At 38.7% G+C, this 19,937-nt stretch overlaps 1 protein-coding gene across 1 annotated transcript in view; it reads left to right on the forward strand.

Moving 5' to 3' along the window:
• LOC127449252 (axin-2-like) overlaps nucleotides 1–15,517 on the forward strand; it is a 28,169-nt gene extending 12,652 nt beyond the window's left edge. The window contains exons 4-10 of the mRNA XM_051712574.1: nucleotides 335–475; nucleotides 1,728–2,131; nucleotides 2,335–2,511; nucleotides 3,427–3,624; nucleotides 3,757–3,837; nucleotides 6,915–7,088; nucleotides 14,113–15,517. Coding sequence (XP_051568534.1) covers nucleotides 335–475; nucleotides 1,728–2,131; nucleotides 2,335–2,511; nucleotides 3,427–3,624; nucleotides 3,757–3,837; nucleotides 6,915–7,088; nucleotides 14,113–14,239 — 1,302 coding nt within the window. The 3' untranslated portion in view covers nucleotides 14,240–15,517. The remainder of the gene's footprint in view (nucleotides 1–334; nucleotides 476–1,727; nucleotides 2,132–2,334; nucleotides 2,512–3,426; nucleotides 3,625–3,756; nucleotides 3,838–6,914; nucleotides 7,089–14,112) is intronic.
• The last annotated feature ends 4,420 nt before the right edge of the window (nucleotides 15,518–19,937 follow it).

Here is a 19,937-nt window from a genome sequence, read left to right on the forward strand (position 1 = left end):
GTAATCACATAAAACTTCCATGTAGCCACGTAACCCGTTACATCACCATTCGGTCCTCAAGTCAGTGGAAGACCACAACCGGTTTACGATAGGCTCCAGATTGCCCTGGCCAAGAACCACCCGAGCACAGCTCGGAACATGAACCATCATCATTTCAGTGGAAAAGCCCTATGTGTGTGTTTGGTATGTGTGTGTGTGTGTGCCAAAACCAAAACCATGCGACACAAACATACAGTACATGCAACCCAGCATATATAAATAACACATACATTCACCTTTATGGCTGTTACCATCTCAATCACTAACCTTTGTGTAATATGCCTCTGTTGTGTAGAGGACTCATCGATTGTCGCAAGGGATGATGCCAGTTGAACCTTCTGCGTTAGCAGCAGAACTCATCGCCCGTCTGGAGAAAGTGAAGCGAGAAAGAGACTCTCTCATGTCACTGGAGGTCAAACTGCAGCAGATACAAGAGGTCAGGGATCTCTCTTTCTCTCTGTCATCCATTCATTATTTTAAAAACATAATTACAACATTTCAATTTTTGCCATTACAAACATAGTGTATGACTAAAGAGTTTTGTGCTGTTGACTGATTCTTTTTTCTTTGAAGTTCTCAGCTAAAGAAACATTAGTATATTTACATTTATGTTTTAGCATAATGTTTTCACAAGATTGAGCTTATATTTCACCTTTCTTGCTGAAGCAATTTACAATGAAGCTTTTATAAAGCTCAGTTCTTGTACATGCAAAGACATGTCTTTCTTTTCATTTCATTTAATCTTTGAGTCGTTTGCCATTTAGCCCATTATTACAAAGCAATTTATAGTACACCAGTCACAGAAATGTCATGCTTAAAATCCTTTGCTCATGGTAACAGGGTTCTCTCAGTAACATTTTCAGTCTCAGAGGACGTACTAGATAACTAGACAGAAGAGTAAAAGGTTTAGCAATGGAATGAGACTGCGTGCTCTAATCACTGAGCTTGTTTACATGGACACCAAAAAGTCATTTTGTGCTAGAAAGCTGCTTTAAGGCCCCGGCACGCTCAGGAAGAAGTTCTTCTTAATTTTTCGCTCAGAGCCAGAAAGAAGTTCAGAAAAGCTGAGCAATGATGTACTGTTCAGACCGTGGCCACACTGCTGGGGTACATTAGAGGTACATTAAATATGAGGACGCTCAAGACTACATGTAAAACATCATCTAACATGACATATAAAGTGTTATCAATGACTTCAATGTCCTTTACATTACATTGCGACCTGCAGCGGAATTGTGCTGCAATTGTGGGGTTTCCTTCTTATATTAAACTCTGACATTCTCCCGGTGTCCTTAAACGCATGCCGGTATATGCGGGCGTGAGGGAAAGTAGTCAGTATTTTAAGTTGGTGTGTATAAATTGGCATAGTGTGCATGTGGGATTTTCTCTTTTCCCACTGTACTCCCAGAAATGTTGGATAATTTCCGTTGTGTTAGATAAAATGTAGGGCTCCATCCTATGACATTTGTTATCTGGTCAATTCTACACACTTGTGCACTTATCAAACACATTCTCCAAGAGAAACTTGGGTGTGTTAAAGCGCTTCTTTTCATCCCTTAAGAGGCTTAAGGAAAATGGAGTACATGACGTTTCAGAACGGTGCTTTCTGCAAAAACCGTGGAATAAGCAGTTTGCTTAAGCGCGTGTAAATAGGGTTAGTCATGTTTATGGTATGTGTATGTGTGCAGGAAGAGGAGAGAGATGGGAGTGACCCTCCTCCCTCTCACAGCCTGTTTTCCTCTGGGTCCTGTGAAGAGGATCCTCAGGAAATTCTGGATGAGCATCTCTCCAGGGTCTTAAAGACCCCTGGATGTCAGTCCCCTGGCATTCCCTTTTACTCTCCCCGCTCAAGATCTCCAGACTTCCATCTCCACCGGTCCTCCAGCCCTTTCCCCGATACTCCCTGCACCACCTCTATCAAGATGTCCTCCACTAAACACATTCATCATTTATATGTATGTCAACATGAAGGGTGTAGCAAGAGCAGGGAGCAGCTAGAGGTGGAGGCTGCAGACCAGGCTGCTCATTGTCTGGCGCCGGGTGGGTCCAGCTGCACCTTTCACCGATGTCACAGCCCAGAGTTCACCTCAGGGTGAGTTCAGTCTCCTAAATCTCCTCTGGCTTGTATGGTTGGGAAGGCTAGATGTATCAGGCACTCAAATTAGTTATGATGGGTTTGTGTGCAGGTGTGCCAGATGTCTGGAATCTTGGAATGAGGGTTTTTGAGTAATGCTAATTTTTTGAGCATTTTCTGAGGTGTGCATGTTTGCTTATTTCTACCTTTTGCTTTATCAGGAGGACCAGTAGCTTATCGAAACGTCTTGGTAATGTCCCAGATGGAGAAAGCATGTGTCATATGAGCGAAGAGGGCAGCATTTCCCCACAGCTTCCTGGAGATGTTACAGATCGATCACAGAATGTGTGGCAGTGGATCTTGGAGAGCGAGAGACAGCGGCGGCATAAAACGCACAGGTGAATCAGAGAACTTAAACCATTAGTGCTAAACATAATGAACTATTTTCTGTAGTTAACACGATTAAACTGGTGTTAATAACACGATTTTGATTTTGCTTATATGTAGGGATGCACAATATCACCTTTTCTCTCCTAATCTGATTCTGATACCTGAACTCCCAGTCAATACCGATCCCAATCAGATACCGGTGTTCTTTTTTTCTGAATTATTTTAGAATATTTGTACCTCACTGTGTGGAACCGATTGGGGTACTCTTTTATGTGTAAAGAAACACAAACCTCTAACCACATGTTATTTCAATATAAAATAGAGAGAACAATAAAAGTTGTAATTTCTTAATTTTAATCCTAAAAGGGGCAAGCATAGAAAGGTACTTCTACAAATTCATTAATTGCTATTTTCCAGCATATTAGAAGCCGCAATACATTTCCATGTTTTTTTCTTACATTTTATAGCTTGTAGAAATCATGTAAATAACATAGAAAAGATCAGAGCATTTGCCTTGAAGTCACCTGCCTGCCTTTTTACTTCTAGATAAAGACTGAGTTGATGCCAGACTTTATATACAAAGTCATGTGTCCTCAGTATTTGCAAGGACCCCCTTTTCAGTATTCACAGAAATAGGAAAGACTCACTCATTGCTCGTCTCCTCAACCTCTTAAAATGTTTATATCCCCCAGAAAACAAAAATTTTATTTTAGCGGAACACTCCAGGAAGACTTTTAAGTGTCTTTGTGTAGGCCAGTTCAAAGAAGTTTAATTAGCTTAATTAAAATCTGGTGAAATGCTTCTCAGGTGTGGTTGTCAATGTATTTTATAAGCGAACTATTGAGCTACTGTATCTATCTACATCTAAGATGACATGGTAAGAGGCGTGGTGTTCACTCATCATCTGTTTTATTTTTCTCCAGTTCTCAGGGCCTGAAGAAATCAGGCAGGACTCCTCTCTGGGGTTTTGGAGGAATGGGTGGGCATTCTCGTGGGCATCATCCTGGCCACGCTTTTATCCAGGACTCAGCCATGCCCCCTCTGCCCCCTCCAAATATACTGGCTCAGCTTGAGGAGGCATGCAGACGTCTGGAGGAAGTCTCTAAACCGGTCAAGCAGAGGTTTGAATATTTTGTGCTGCTGAAACATATATAAAACATTTGTATCTAATCAAGAGTACATTTTAGAAAACTTGTGTTACCCATTATGCATTACTTTATTCTACTGGTCATTAATTTGCTATTTCATTGCAGACATTCAGTGGGCAGCCTGCTGAGAAACAGAGTGCATGTGTCTCCTCAGACTAATGGCAGCCCAGACCTTCAGGCGGATGAGTAAGTGTGCCTATTTACTTCTCTTCATTACAGCTCTTTTATTTAAATCAACAAACAATTCTAACTGATCTCTTGCTCCTCATTAAATGTTTCTATTAGATCCATCATCACATGCACAAGAACACAAGAACATCTAAATGCATCCACAAACTGCAATGCCCTGGAGTTCAAAGAATACACAACATCTATTTCTCTATTTAAATGGAACAAACTAAACTTCAAATCTTCAGGGTCAGCTGCTGTTTTCCACAGTCATTCAACAACATGCATTCAAACACACACACACACACACACACACACACACACACACACACACACACAGACACGTTGGATTAGCTATCCTTATGAGGACATAATGATTTTTATACTGTACAAACTATAGATTCTATCCCCTAACCCTACCCCTAAACCTAACCCTCACAAAAAACTTTCTGCATTTTTACATTTTCAATAAAACATCATTTAATATGTTATTTCCCTTGTGAAGACCACCCAAAAGGTCCTCACAACCAGAAATGTCCTCACAGAACAGGTTGATTCTCAATACTTGGTCCTCACAAGTATAGCAAAACCTGTACACACACTCTCTCACACACACACTCTCTCTCTCACACACACACACACACACATATACACACACACACACTCACACACACTATCCTGGCCCACACTCTGACCCCATCGCTGAAAGAAATGTTGTCACCAAACTGTAGTTAGATACATACACACACTCATCTGGGTTTTAATTGGCTATTTATAAATCTGGTGTCACACTAGCAGACTCCAAACAACTGGATTTTGTTTGATGTTTTCACACTTACCGACTGTTCTGCTGAGATCTCGTTCTCTTCAGTTGGAGGTATGACACTTGCTGATTCAGAATGGTGGAGGGGTGACAGACATACTGACTCTTTCTGATTCCCATTCATGTGGAGCTTGCCAAAATAACAACAGGAGTACCGTATGATTTAGGATGCAATTCATGGAGTAACTTTACCTTGTAAATGTGTTTGATTGTGTATTCATGCCCTCGAGGCGTGCCGTAGAATGTGTCTGTCCATATGCAGCTTTCAGCAAGGAAAGAATTAAGGTTCAACACAAACAGACTGTTCTGCTTTCAGATTGTATTAGTCATTTTAGTGTTGGAGAACCCCAGAAAAATACTTGATGACAGTATCACTATGGATGATATGCGGCTGTGACTGCGATCACTGATGAAAACATTCAGATCAGCATGACGTCGCCCAGCGAGAGAAATACTTTTTCTAACAAGTTTGATCTACTTTTCCAGTTGTTGGATCCATTAACGCAGAAAGAGCTGTCGGTCAAGGAATTAAGTACCACCCGCTGGCCTACGCTGGACACTACATGACTCAAACTCATCTCCTTTGATGTTTAAAGTCAGTGACTGGTCTGCGTCGAGAAGTCTTAGATCTCACGACAAATGGTTTATTGTGTGCGCACTCCTGCGACATGCTGAGGCTAGTCCAAGACGCTACGACAGTTTTGAAAACAGCTTGATATCTAGACGTCTTGTCAGGTGTGAGCACTGTCCCGACGAGTGAGAAACCGTTATGAGCCAAAACCAATGAGACATAGAGCGCAAGAGGAGAGAAAGGTATTAGGAAGCAGAAGACAAAAAAATTATTAGAAATAAAATATAATTTCACCCACATCTCCCTACTCGCTTTCTTTATGATTTTCAGCTGTTTGTATTATTTTTTTCCTTTGCAGATGGTGCCAATAAGTGCAAAAATGGGCGCAAGCCATTCTGACATGTCATCAAGAATAAACTGCACGAGTTTGTGACTGAATTTTGTTATCTTAATTTTAAGATGCATTTTGGGTGATCCATTTGACACAGGAAGATGCTAAAGGCAGCTGTAACGGACGATTTTTCGCCGGTAACGTGCGTATTTAAAGGGAAATAAGCATACGATCAGAAAACGTTAAAAAGCGAATGCATGAACGTGCTCAATGGGGACACAGATATGAGCAGCATGCACAATAGAAGCTCAGTTACAGGTACTGCACTAAAATAACTCTAATTCTGCTGTAAATGTCATGTTTGTGAATAATTAAGAGAAACTGTGCGCCATTTTTTGCTTTCTTTCTGGACTTTTACTTTTTTACACTTTATTATACACTTACAATACACAGACGTAGTAATTGATGTATGTTCTCATGAAATCAGAGACTCTCCTTAAAATCCGAAAACAAGTGGTCAGAAGAGACTACCATGTGTAACGATGATGTGTCTCACTTGTACTCTTGTGATCAGATCACCCAAAACTCATCGTAATACCAGTGTTCACATGGCCTCAGTCGGGGACGAATGGTCGTGTAGTTGATGCACTATATTCCTGTATTGTGCGCACCAGCACGACGAAAAACAAGACTGTGAGTCGCAGAGCGCCAACAGCAAGTCGTTTAGTGTGCGCTTGGCCTAAACCGAGCTCAGTCTGGTAAGCGATTATGTAAATGAAGTTTTCCACTGAAAGTCACTGCATAATGTGTGATGCCAGTTTAAGTCAGCTAGCTGTCTCAGGATACACCATTGCCCTCTGAACTAGCGCTAACAAAGGACTAGAAGTGAATGAAAAGCTACTCTTTTGGGGACTTGCCCTTTGAACACCCCTGAAACACATGATGGTCCAGTGTGAGGCTGTAATGGGCCACTGTGCACAAGTTGAGTTAGACCATTTAGTTTAATGGGGGAGAGTGATGAAAAGCAGTAAGTCTTTTGAAGAGAGGTTGACTCTGTGTAAGGCCAGTCCTAACCCTAAGCAAAGCAGCTGGGTCAGACAAATGCTAACTTTACAGACAAATCTGTCATGCGTATACCAGGAGTTCACCACAGCATTCAAATGAGGCCGGTTTGCCTGACGGCTGCCCCAGCAACACATTTTATATTCGATTAAACTCAGACAGTTCATATCACAAAAAAGTGTACATTATACAAAAATAAACTCTCAAGACTGTTTTCTTACAAATGAAACATGCTAAAACAGATAATGGATTTTGATGTCATTTTGACACATTTACTAATTATTATTTTTGTGTGTATGATTCTTTAGGTGGAGGGAACAGAGAAAGCAGAGTAGTGGACTGTGTAGAAAATCCATAGACTCTGAGCTGGTCGTTACTTACTTCTTCTGTGGTGAGGAGATCCCTTACCGCAGACTCATGAAGACACACAGTCTCACGCTTGGACATTTTAAAGAACAGCTACGCAAGACAGGCAACTACAGGTATACGTCTACCTGGGTCCTCTCTCTAATGGTATCTTCATGTATCTTTTGTCTGTAATCCCAGTAATGAACGCAAAGCCCTAAAATACTAAGGCTGTATTTTCGTGCCAGAGCAAAGCTGAAGTTGGCGTGGGTGGGAATGTTTGTGCTATCTGTGGGTGTATGCGCACAAACTGTGGGTTTTTGTTACTGAAGTGGCACAAATGCTGTTTTCCTGAGGAATCGCTCATTGCACTAAGACGTTTGAGAAGCAGGTCTGTTTTCAGCACAAAGTCTAAATTCAGTTCCTGCATTTACAGTTTGGAGATTCCACCAGCAGCTGTTAATAAAGTTCATGTTCAAACTCTGAAAATATAGAGGAACATCAAATTATGTCCCTGACGATCAATGTTGCAGTTTTATGAAACAAACCTTTATGAGATTTGTGTAAAACTATCTATAGGTCATGGTTTATTTTTCAATGATTATTATTATGTTTATATTTATAATTGTATTTATGATCTTATTTGTATTGGTATTTTTCCACCTGTTGTCATAGAGTGATTTTTAAGTCACTGCAAAAGGTGCCGCTGGAAGAAACTGGAGAGGATAACATTTTGGATTTGGTATATGATGGTACTAGCCATGATTTGTGTGTCAGTAGATGAAAATTATTAAAGGGTTAGTTTGCCCCAAAATGAAAATTCAGTCATTGTTTACTCATCCCTGTGTTGTTGTAACCCTATATAACTCTCTTTCTTTTTCTCAACACAAAGGGAGAACTTGTTAAAAATGTTCAGTGATGTCATTCAATGGCAGTTTATGGTGACCACCTCTTCAAGCTTCAAAAGAACACAAAAGTATAATTCAGAAACAAACTGAAATCTAATGTATTATTTAGTGTTGACCGACCATTGTACTCCTCTGTGGGTTCATGAGACTACACGAGAGCAAGTTCACAAAGCCCCCACTCGTGAAATGGGCCGCTCAACCGAAAACTTGATTTGTTTATTAATAACCATAGAAGAACCTCCAAATTAAATTGCACGTGATCCAGCCCATTTGTGCCTAGACTTAGCACATTCTTGCACGAAAATACCAAAACTTCATGGCAATGCCCACTGACTTTGTGCTTATGACTTATGGCATAGCGCTGCGCTTAACGCTAGCACTATTAAAATAGGGCCCAAGTCTTGATTTGCTAGATTTGTGTGTGAACTTGTGTAATGAGGGGCTGATTTGTTATGGAAGAGACTCTGAATGAATGATCACAGCATTGCAAAAAGTATGTGGTGGCTTTAGGCAGAAGAACTTGGTCACATCTGCTCTTGATTTCTGCACTGGGTCTCTTTTTAAAGCTGGAGGCCTTTTATTTTCTGCCCTGTCTGACAGATTCTCAGATTCCTCTCAGGATTACATCAGCAGCATCATGGATGCAACTAATTTCAACATGCAGATAGGGCTGGTGCAATTCGAAATTTGGCTGATGAATAATTGTGAAAAAAATAATTGCAATAATGATGATAAATTGTCTGTTTTAGGGCTTTTACGATTATGAAGATTAATTGACATACAAATTGTCTTAAAAAGTTATTTCTTCATATTTAACTTTCCTTTAAGGCTTTAAAAACTAAAGAATGACATGAAAAATACTAATATCAAAATATTTTCAAATGTTGTTTTTTTCGGACTTTATGTGAACGAAAAGACACACATTCGCCCGTTTTCTCATTGGAAATAGGTACATTTCAAAACATCACTGTCCTGGTCACAAAAGCAAAGTTTGTGGGGAATAATAGCCATTTTCTATACTTCTGAGGCATAAGCAATTAGGAAATAACACATGTACAAAAACAGTCATGATGTATTATTACATGAACTTTTTGTACCCTGTGTTTAACCCGTACTACTGCTTTAAGACACGCCCACTGTTCTGATTGGCTAACATCATTGCAGAGCGAACGTCCTCCCGCCATTACACGCGTGGAACTGTATTTTCCATGAAAACATGCAAACGATTTATAGAATCCATTAAAAGCACTCATTGATAGCTGTGAAGCACGCAATCAAATTACAACAATCGATCAACTGAAATACTGAAAACTGAACAAAGTCGGCACATTGTTGCTTCCCAATACTTATTCGACAACAGTGTAAATATTCCAGACTAACACAAGCATTGAATGTGAAAGGTTAATAAATCTGTATTCAGCTGTAAAGAGAGTTATTAGAGACGGATTCCCCCGTCTCTCTCCACATTTATACACTTCACATGTCCACAAATACCAGATGTTTGTCAGGTGTGGATTCAGCCGGTCAAACTGGGGAGAGGGTCTCCCTCGACTGAATCTCCGCTGAACAAAGGGTGTCCAGACATGTTCACAGGGCCCCCCTACCTTCAACTACACCTATAAATTGTGCAAATAAACAAGTCCGTTTATTTAAAAGGGTAATGCTTAAAAATGCTAAACTATCAACTGTAGTTTATCAGAACAGGTATAACTACTTCAAAAGTACAAAAAAGAAAGTACACTTTTTTTTAAACTAACCAAAGACACAACACATGCACAAATTAATAAATATATTTAATGAAATTCTGTGCAAATGAATATTAAATTACCAAATTAAGGTATGGTACAGGGCTCTTGCTGTAAATAGTGGCATATGTTATTTGCACCCTGGTGTAAAATAAAGCGTATAAAATCTAATAAGTAGGCTATTGTGATGAAACTTAAAAACATCACTGGCAGCGGGAAGAAAACATCACTTATGTGTCACATAATGGTACCTCGTCAATGCTGTCTTCTAATGCCAAGAGCGGCTTTAGAGCGAGCGGTTTCTTCAGGTCCAGGAAACGTGTTACCACGATCTGCGGTCTGCTGGTTCGTGAGATGCCGAGCCGCTACAAAAAGCCGCCAACCGTGCGTGCACCCGTCCACCCCCTTCTCTGCCTAACCTACAGTGATCAAGACGAAAATGCCGCATTTATTTTCAGTGATATCACACTCCCCTTAGACACTTTATTTAGACCATTTGTGTTAATCTTTATTTAAAATAACTGACTTTCCAATGGCGTGTACCATATGTCTTCACTTATAGATCGATAAGGGGAAATCAGATTTTAGGCGGAGGGAGGTCAAATTCACATATTTATCTCTCCATGTCTTCTCTTCAAAGCGTATGCAATATTTTTAATAGTTTTGACAGGTTTCATTGGACTATTGGCATGCATATAGCTGGTCTGTGTGCCCAGTGCTACAGTATTTACACTTATTGCAAATAATGATATGGCTGTACTGAACCAGAGGTGGTGGGCTTTATGCAGCCGCATATGTTGCTTATTAGGCGGGGCCGGCTCTATAGGTTCATTTCGGTCAAAATACAGGACGTCCTTGCTAACACAAGACAGTTAAGACAGCAGCCTTACTAGTGAATAGTTCACCACTGTTTTTCACCACGCTCCATGTTCTTCTAACATAAATCATTTATTCTTAAATCAATACTTTTCTGTATTTCTGTATTTCTTTGGTGAGTAACCATGTAATAGGCACGATCCGCTCCATGTTGGAGTTGAGCTGACTGCATAGTTCATATCAAACAAACTCAGGCAAATGAAACATTAGTATAGATGGCACTGCTCCATCTTTCAATACAAGTTTCTTTGCAAAGCCTGAATCATATTCATTCTCAAAAGAGTCCATAGAGAAAATTTGCCAAAAATATTATAATTCCACATTGACACTTGTTTGAATAATTCACTCGTTCCTAACATTGGGAAGGCTCTGCAGAGATGCAGTTTGACCACAACCAGGAACACAATAACGTCCGGGTCCGTTACTCCACATCTTAATCTTTCCATTGGTTAAAAGCAAACTACAGTAAAAACAGTGCAACTTCTGGTGTTGGCATCCCTCATCCACTCTCTCTTTCTGAATTCACCGCAACGATTACATATGTTGCGGAGGCGTGACTATGCAAATGACTCCTATCGTCCACGTCACAAGGGGGAAGATTTGAAAACAAGTCGTTTTTGCAGCATGGAACAATAAATGCTCTTTTTGGACTTGAGAGGAATTTTTGAAAACGTACTAAAAACTTACAGTATGTTTTTATAATACAATGACCTCATTTGTACATTTCATTCCTCATGACATGACCCCTTTAATCATGATTCACTTCGCAGAGAATCTTTAATGAATCTAAATTATAATTAGAGAATGTAAAGCATGGACTAGAGCTTTAGTGTATGCTGCTGCCTCTGAAACTGGCAGCCATTCAACAAAGCATCACAGAAATCCAGGCTGCCAGACAGTATTGATACCAGATGTTCCAGAGAAAACATTTCTTCCACACAAAACAAGTTCCCTTAAAATAAAACTCAAGTTTTTTTCCTCTCATTCTTCTTCTTCTACTTTTCTTCAGAATCAGAATGAGCTTTATTGCCAAGTATGCTTACCCACACACACAAGGAATTTCTCATGCTGACAGAAGCTTCCAGTGCAAAGAGAATAGAAAAAATATACATATACAATATATACATACAAACATTTGAAATATACATATAAACATATATACATAAACAGTGAAATAAGAATAAAAAATAAGATACAACACATAAATATATAGAGGAAACTACAGTAGGGCAATAATGTTGTTCTGATATATTATATACAGTTATGTGTAAGGTGATTTAATGTATTGTGCAGAAGAGGTAGGATATGTCAAATAAATATAAATGGAATATAAATATGAATAGTTGAATATGCACATGATTGTATTGCCACAATGGAGAGTATTGGGGGCAGTTTAACTGTTCATGAGATGGATAGTCTGAGGGAAAAACAGTTCTGGTGCTCAGAGCTCTGAAGCGTCGGCCAGAAGGCAACAGTTAAAAAAGGTAGTGGGCAGGGTGAGTGGGGTCCAGAGTGATTTTTCCAGCCTTTTTCCTCACTCTGGAAGAGTACAGTTCTTGAAGGGAGGGCTTCAGGTCCTGTGAGATGGTAGTGCCCAGGAACCTGAATGACTCCACTGCTGCCACAGTGCTGTTTAGAATGGTGAGGGGGGTCAGTGTTGGGGTGTTCCTCCTAAAGTCCACTATCATCTCCACCGTTTTGAGCGTGTTCAGCTCAAGGTTGTTTTGACTGCACCAGACAGATTCATCGTCATCTCAGATGAGGCCGATGACAGTAGTGTCGTCTGCAGACTTCAGGAGCTTGACAAAGGGGTGCTGGCGGTGCAGTCGTTTTTTTTTTTTTTTAGCTTCAGAATGAAGGAGCTTGTGTGGATACACTTTTGAAAAAGTCTTGAAGTAATAAATTGTATGAGCACACATTATTCTACTGTTTCATGGGCTTCTTTCATGACTTTCATTTCCCCCTCAAAAAATTAGAATTTCTTTCAAAATGTTTAATTCAGTTTCAATTCATCATTATTTTGTGTGTGTCCACCATCTCTTTCTGATTGTCATCAATAGGGAACAGCAAAAAAATAAACACACATGTGCACACACACACACACACACACACACACACACACTTCTGCAGTGGTTATTTGTATGAGTATCTCTCCTCATAAAGCCAACGGCTGCTGGAAATCCAGATCAGCACGACACGAGGAGAATTTTTCCATTACAAAGCCAAACATTAAAGCTACCCTGCGGATCAGCCTGCCTTTAAAGAGAGGAACTGGGATCATTAGAAACTCCAAAAGGACCAAAACCCACACTCACATTCACCTTTTGGGGGTAGAAGGGTAGTAATATAACCTTTGACCCTGTGAACACTCTCTTGGTTACAGAGCTATGAAGTCCATCAAAGCCAAGTGTGTTGTCAGCACTAGGAGATGAAATTAAAGTTTTTTGTTTTTTGGAGTCTCATTGACTTTCTGTGTTCTTTCTTAGTTTTATCTTTTGTTAAGTTCTAGTCAAGAAACCTTGGAAACTAGCGTGTTAGTTTTTGAGTAGACAGCTTCTACAGACTCGTTCAGCTTTGGATATCAGCAAGCAGTGGGTCCGTAAGACCCCGTTTCGCATGTAGACATAAGACAAATCTTAATTAGACTTAATAGCAGACATTCAGCCACATACTCATTATCACTTCAAAGGTTATCTTTGACTAGGGCCCTATGAAATTCCTTTTATTACCCAAAATTCAGTGTTTTTAAGTTTAATAACATTTTATTATCCCCAAAAGAAAAACTGTCTTGTGAAATTAATTCATAGAACTTTAATAACAAGAAGAAAGAAAAAAAAAAACAGAACAGTTAATGTACAACATAGCAACGCATTATTTGTATTAAATTAAGCGCTTCTACAGTATACAGGTCCTCACAGCACAATCCAAAACACGACATTGGACTAATGTTTTTGTCAAATACAGAACTGCTCAGGAGAGAGAGCCTCACAGTATCAATGAAAGCATCTTTCCAACAGCACTCTTGCTAGTGAGATATTGCTTATATATAATGTAATTATATATTATTATATTATAATATATACATATATCATTTGTTATTATTATTATTACTATATTGCATATTACATTTTACCATACAGTAGTTATATATTTCTGTCATAATTTCTTCAACATCATGAGTCTAGTTAAATTGGGCTTTTATTTGAGCAGAAAGCCAAATGAATATAATGCTGAACATGCTTATTAAACCACAAAGGCTATGATTTAATTCTATACAGTTATATATATAGTCTGCATGTGCAGCTGCTTTAATTAAAACACAGCATTCTGTGGTTTAAATCATCACAGTAGGACATCTCACGATTTTAATTTAATTTATCATGCATGCATACATTCATATTATCCCAAATATGTTGAATTCTTAAATATGTTAAATTCTGTAAAATTTCGCATTTTATGGTTACTCCGGTTTTATGACTGTTTTCCAGATCGCAGAAATCATAGGGCCCTATCTGACTTAACTAGAAAAATGATTAAATTGGGTTGAAAATTAAAATATCCTTGTTTGTTTGCTCATTTCTGTGTGTTCAGCTGTTAAATAAAGAACATTTCTGTCACTTGTTCTGTTACAGGTACTACTTTAAAAAGGCGAGTGATGAGTTTGAATGTGGAGCTGTGTTTGAAGAAGTTTGGGAAGATTGTACTGTTTTACCCATGTACAAGGGTAAAGTTCTCGGCAAGGTGGAACAAATGGATTAAAGATGAACAATAATCACCCAACCAACTCGCTGTGCTGACAGATGACTTAGACTCATTACTAAAACATACTATCTACAAAGAGACCGTCTGTGGACATGATGCTGATGGACTCTTGGCAGAGACTCTTTGGACCCCCTTCCCCTTTTTAAGCTCACTAGAGTTAATCAGTTGGAAGGAACACTTGTACCCAGCGACTCAGGAGCAGAAGACCAATCAGCGAAAGGACCACAAGAGATACGGCCTTCTGGGATTTGTAGTTTTTAAGAAGCTTCTAGGAACTAACTCACTAAAATGCAGATAAGAGCACAGCAAGGCCGAATTCAGCTTCTGAACATCACTTGCCATATTGAAGTGTCTAGATGTGTATATACAGGTTTTCATTAGAGATGCATTTTAATGATAAATATTAGTATTTATTAAACCGTACCATCCTCATTTCCACACCGCTTAAGTCCAGAGAATGGACATAAAGATTTTAGATGGACAGTGTTTTTTCTACAAGAGTATCATTTAGGGACAAAAGCAATGTTACAAAACTTGTTTACATTGCTTTCTTTGTATTCCCTAACAAAAATCGAGAGTTCTGGTAAACTTGCCGCAAATTCGCCACTCCATTATTTTCACATGCAAATGAGCTATATGACAAACTCTTCATTGTCGCCAAAGGATTGCTGCAGGTTCATCACTACTGGTGTAGAGCTGTAAACATCTGTGGCGAATCACAAGCTCATTTGCATGTGAAAATCATGAGTGGGAAATTTGTGGCAAGACTGCAGCAAGTTTATGGCAAATTTGTCAGAACAGATTTTTTTGGTAAGGATCTGTGTTCCAGTGAGACACTCACAATGGAAATCAATGGGGTCAATTATTGGAGGGTTAACACACATATTGTTTATGTCTTGTGTCTATACTTTTGAAACAGTGAGTATTTTAATGTTTACAGATTGTTGACCCCATTGACTTCCATTGTAAGTGTCTCACTGGAACACACATTTGTGCTTTTTTAAAGAAAAGTCGAATCAAAATGAATTTTTGTGGTAATCAACATTATGACACAAATGCTGCCGATTGTTCTTAACTTGTATTGAACCCAGAATATTCCTTTACAATAGAAATGGCATAGATGTAGAGAACTATATTTCTGTACTCATTGGAATCGATAATGAACTGTAAAGGGAAATGAAAGTTTAATAGTACAGCACTTGTGCCTACATGGACCATACCATGTGCTGCCCTGTTTCAGGGTGTAACATTCCCTTGAATCAGAAGGGCATACATACATACATATATATATATATATATACACACAGTATATTACATAATTCTTCTTTTATTTTGTTCTATTGCATTTATTTTAAGAATTATTTATCTTATTTAATCAAAACTGTAAGTTATACATCATACAAAGAGAGTCACTTTAAGATTTTACTTTCACCTTTAATTATTATAATATTTACACTTTAATAAAGTTTTCTATTTTTCAATGTAAATGAAACTTGCTGTGGTTTTTGATTTCTCTGTAATGTCATACTGAATTGGATACAACAAACAATTTGACCATAATTTGTGGTCTGTTACATTTGTATAATTTATTGATTGAGCAGTGTTATTGAGACTGATAAAAGTGTTTTATTGTGTGGAGGAACTTCTCCAGTGAACCCTGTGAAGTGGAACCTTTCTTTTATTTCAGACTTTGATCGTTTGGGCTTCCCTCTGTCTTTAACTTAAGGGGCTCTGTTTTCATGACCGTACTAGGTGCAGCGCAACGTGCAACGACGCCTTATATAATTTCATGCCAGCACAAAGCACAAGTGGGCATGTGGAAAAGGGAAAGTTGTATTGTTCTGTATGTTAATGAAGTGGCGCCTCTATTCTAAAAGCAAAGTCTAAATTCAGTTCCTGTATTTGCAGTTTGGAGATTCCCCCAGCAGGTGCTAATAAATGTTTAAACTCAGAGAATGTAGTGGAGTCACTGCAGTAGGGGCCAGTAGAAGAAGGTGGAGGAGGTAAAATGTTTGAATTTGGGGAGGTGGTTATTTATATACAATATTTTTGACCACTTTTGACCGACAAAATCGACTGGTTAAAGTGAAGTGCAAGCAAAAAAATAAAAAATAAAAAAACGAAAAAATCCTGAATACAATACTAATACAATACCTATTAATACTAGCCATGATTTCTGCATCAGTAAATCAATTTGATTAATTACTTACATTCTCTATAATTTAACAGAGCCTTCATTCAAGTCCTTACAAGAACCATATTTTCCATGCGTATTAAAAGAGCATCACAGAACCTCAGTAGGGCTTCAATGAACAATTAATTTGATAATCAATTAATCCTCGATTATTTCTTGGATTAATCGATTAATCGGATAAAAACGAAACGTATAAATGATAAAGGATGTAAGGATTTGGTTCGACTGACAGTACTGAATTCATGATTTGAACAAAGACTGAATCATGAAAAGTTAAGTTTGAATTTATTATTATTACTTTTGGGACATATGCAAAACAGTTCCTTTATTATTTGAAAAACTTTGTAGAACAAAAAGTACTGTTCATTAAAGAGTAAAATGATTCATCAGGATGGAGTGGGACAAAAAATCAGCCCAGCAGAGGGCAATGAACAGAAATATTAGAAATTCTGCCCAGCTGAAAAATTCATAATTATGCTAGACACATATGCTTGAACATTGTCACTGATTACATACATTTTAAGAATTTAAATTAATATTGTATGCTTTAAAATAGCAAACTATTCTTTTCAAAAATATGTGTATGTTTATCCTGTAAAATAATGTTTGCTATGGTATAAATTCACTGGTGGAATCAGACATTATATTTGGCATTATCAGGACGATCAAATATCAGGACCCTTAGCATTATTATACATTATATTCAGTATTATATACAGTTTAATATAGTACAATAATCTGTAAACACAGAGCAGATTCACTCTCAGGGATCAGTGCTTGGGCCACTTCTCTTCTCTATATACACAACATCACTGGGACCCATCATTCAGGCACTTACCACTGCTACGCTGAAGACATGCAACTCTACTTGTCTTTCCAGCCCAATGACACCACAGTGACTGCTCGAATCTCTGCCTGCCTGGCAGACATCTTGGCCTGGATGAAGAAGCACCACCTGCAACTCAACCCAGCCAAGACTGAACTCCTCGTCTTTCCAGCCAATCCTGCTGTTGAACACAACATCACCATGCAGCTGTGTGCAACTACAGTAACGCCTTCCAAATCAGTCAGAAATCTAGGGGTAACCATCGACCACTAACTTTCACAGACCACATCTCAAAGACCGCAAGATCATGTAGATTTACACTCTACAATATCAGGAAGATAAGACCCTTCCTCTCTGAACATGCCACACAACTGCTTGTTCAGTCACTTGTCATAACTAGACTGGACTACTGTAACGCTCTCATTGCAGAACTCCCTGCATGTGCGATTAGACCCCTCCAAATGATCCAGAATGCAGCAGCACGTCTGGTCTTTAATGAACCAAAGAGAGCACATGTTACACCACTCCTCGTCTCTCTCCGCTGGCTGCCGGTTGATGCACGTATCAAGTTCAAGGCTCTGATGCTGCATACAGAACAGTCACTGGGTCTGCTCCAGCATACCTAAAATCATTTCTGCAGAGCTACGCGCCCACTAGAAGTCTGCGGTCGGTTAAGGAACGTCGCCTTGTTGTACCAACACAAAGAGGCACCAAAACACTTTCCCGGACTTTCAGCTTCATCATACCACGTTGGTGGAACGACCTTCCCAACTCCATCCGTGAAGCTGACTCACTCTCTGTCTTCAAAAAACGACTAAAAACACATCTTTTCCATGAGCACTTAACCAGTCACTAAAAATAAAAAATTTTTTGTTGCACTTACTTTGTAATACAGCACTTTTCGTACCACTGTCTCCTTGAGATGATTTGCTTATGTTGCGATATTCCTCTTTTGTAAGTCGCTTTGGATAAAAGCATCTGCTAAATGAATAAATGTAAATGTGCTGAAAAGTCATCCCAGTGCTCATTGTATTACATACGCTCACATGATGAGAAACTATCTAAAACACTTTAAACTGGCAGACTTTGACCTCTTAGACCTCAAGTTAAAATGATTACACTCCCTTTCTCCATTGTGATCGGTTTGATTGATGTGGATGCGCGCGCGATCACTTGCTCAGTGAAGTTTAACGGAGACTTGCATGTGGTAAAAACAATCATTTTGCAAAATACCTGGAAATACACGCCTGATTTTGAATTCATAACATGTATACATTATAAAACAGAAAATAGCAGTAAAATGTAAGTGATGTGCTGGAGCAAAACAACTCTTAAGCGCATCAAACAGCACAAGCACTCTTTCAACACACCTGATGCAACAACCGCTCCACATTAAACTGTATGCTTATAATGATCTTTTATGAAGTGTTTATAAAGTGCTCTTGGGTCGTCATTTTTCAAACGAGTTTCATCATACAACACATTTTTCACCAGGCTTTAAAGTGACGTCACTGACGGAGCTTCTCCAAGCTCGCAGCATATATCCAGCTAACTGATAATGAAATTCGTTTTCGATGATTTCCATTGTCGATAATAATCGATTTTATCGATTAGTTGTTTCAGCCCTAAACCTCAGAATTAAATTGCACATAGGCCTGTCGCGATTATTAAATAACCGTCTGATCATGCGATTAATAAAAAAATGTAACGCGTTAATTTTTCTTAATTGTGATTAACGCATTTACCGTTAATACAGCATTAACACTGGTGTGAAGGGTGGAACCTTTCTAATGTGTCCGACCGAGTTATTACACTGACGGACACTTCACAAACAGACACAGAGCCAGAGCCCTTCTACCAAGAAGAACGTACATGTTTAGCATAAATAGCATAACACGACAGTCCCATTGACATTCCATGCGCGGTACCGTCATAATACTCTCCTATGATAGAGCCGCGGAGGTGGTTATCTTATTAAATAAAAGAATCTGTGACAGCGCTTCCCTGTCAGTGATAAAATGATCAATCTTTGATTTACAAAACAAGCTCAGATGGGACATGTAAGGCGCATTTTAATTACCACAGAAGCAAGTCAAATCGTAACTATCACCAAAACGCAGAAATGAGACGTTTTTGTTTGGAAGCGCTTTTCATGGTGAGTTCAAAGCTTGACGCTGCCGTTGACGCTCTAACATGAGTCATGAAAGCAGCTTCTCGATTGCTGTATTAAAGTGGACAGTCACAGTCTACCGGCAGATTAATATTGTGGAGGATGAGAGTTTAAGAGATTTAATGCCCACTGCAATGAATATACAACCAAAGCGGAAACTAGTTCTTTCAATTAGTCAAACTCACACTTAGACTTTGGGAAACGCTTTGATGTTACTTGAATTGGTGATATTTAATTGCATTTCTTGTGGAAGGCTTTGTTTGGAAAATGTTAATAAAGCATTATATTGCTACATATTGTTTTGTTTAAATAATTGAATTTTGACAAGAAAATAAGTATATATAGTGTCAAATTTCAGCACTTTCAAAATATGCGATTAATCACGATTAAACCTTTTAATCGACTGACAGCACTAGAATATACTGTATTAATGCCATGAATGGTGTGTTTGTGTCTGAGCATCACTGAGCTGCACCGTGGACGTCAACAAGCTCCTGTCCTGAAG

This window comes from Myxocyprinus asiaticus, chromosome 12, assembly GCF_019703515.2.
Source record: "Myxocyprinus asiaticus isolate MX2 ecotype Aquarium Trade chromosome 12, UBuf_Myxa_2, whole genome shotgun sequence".
Classification (NCBI taxonomy): Eukaryota; Metazoa; Chordata; class Actinopteri; order Cypriniformes; family Catostomidae; genus Myxocyprinus; species Myxocyprinus asiaticus.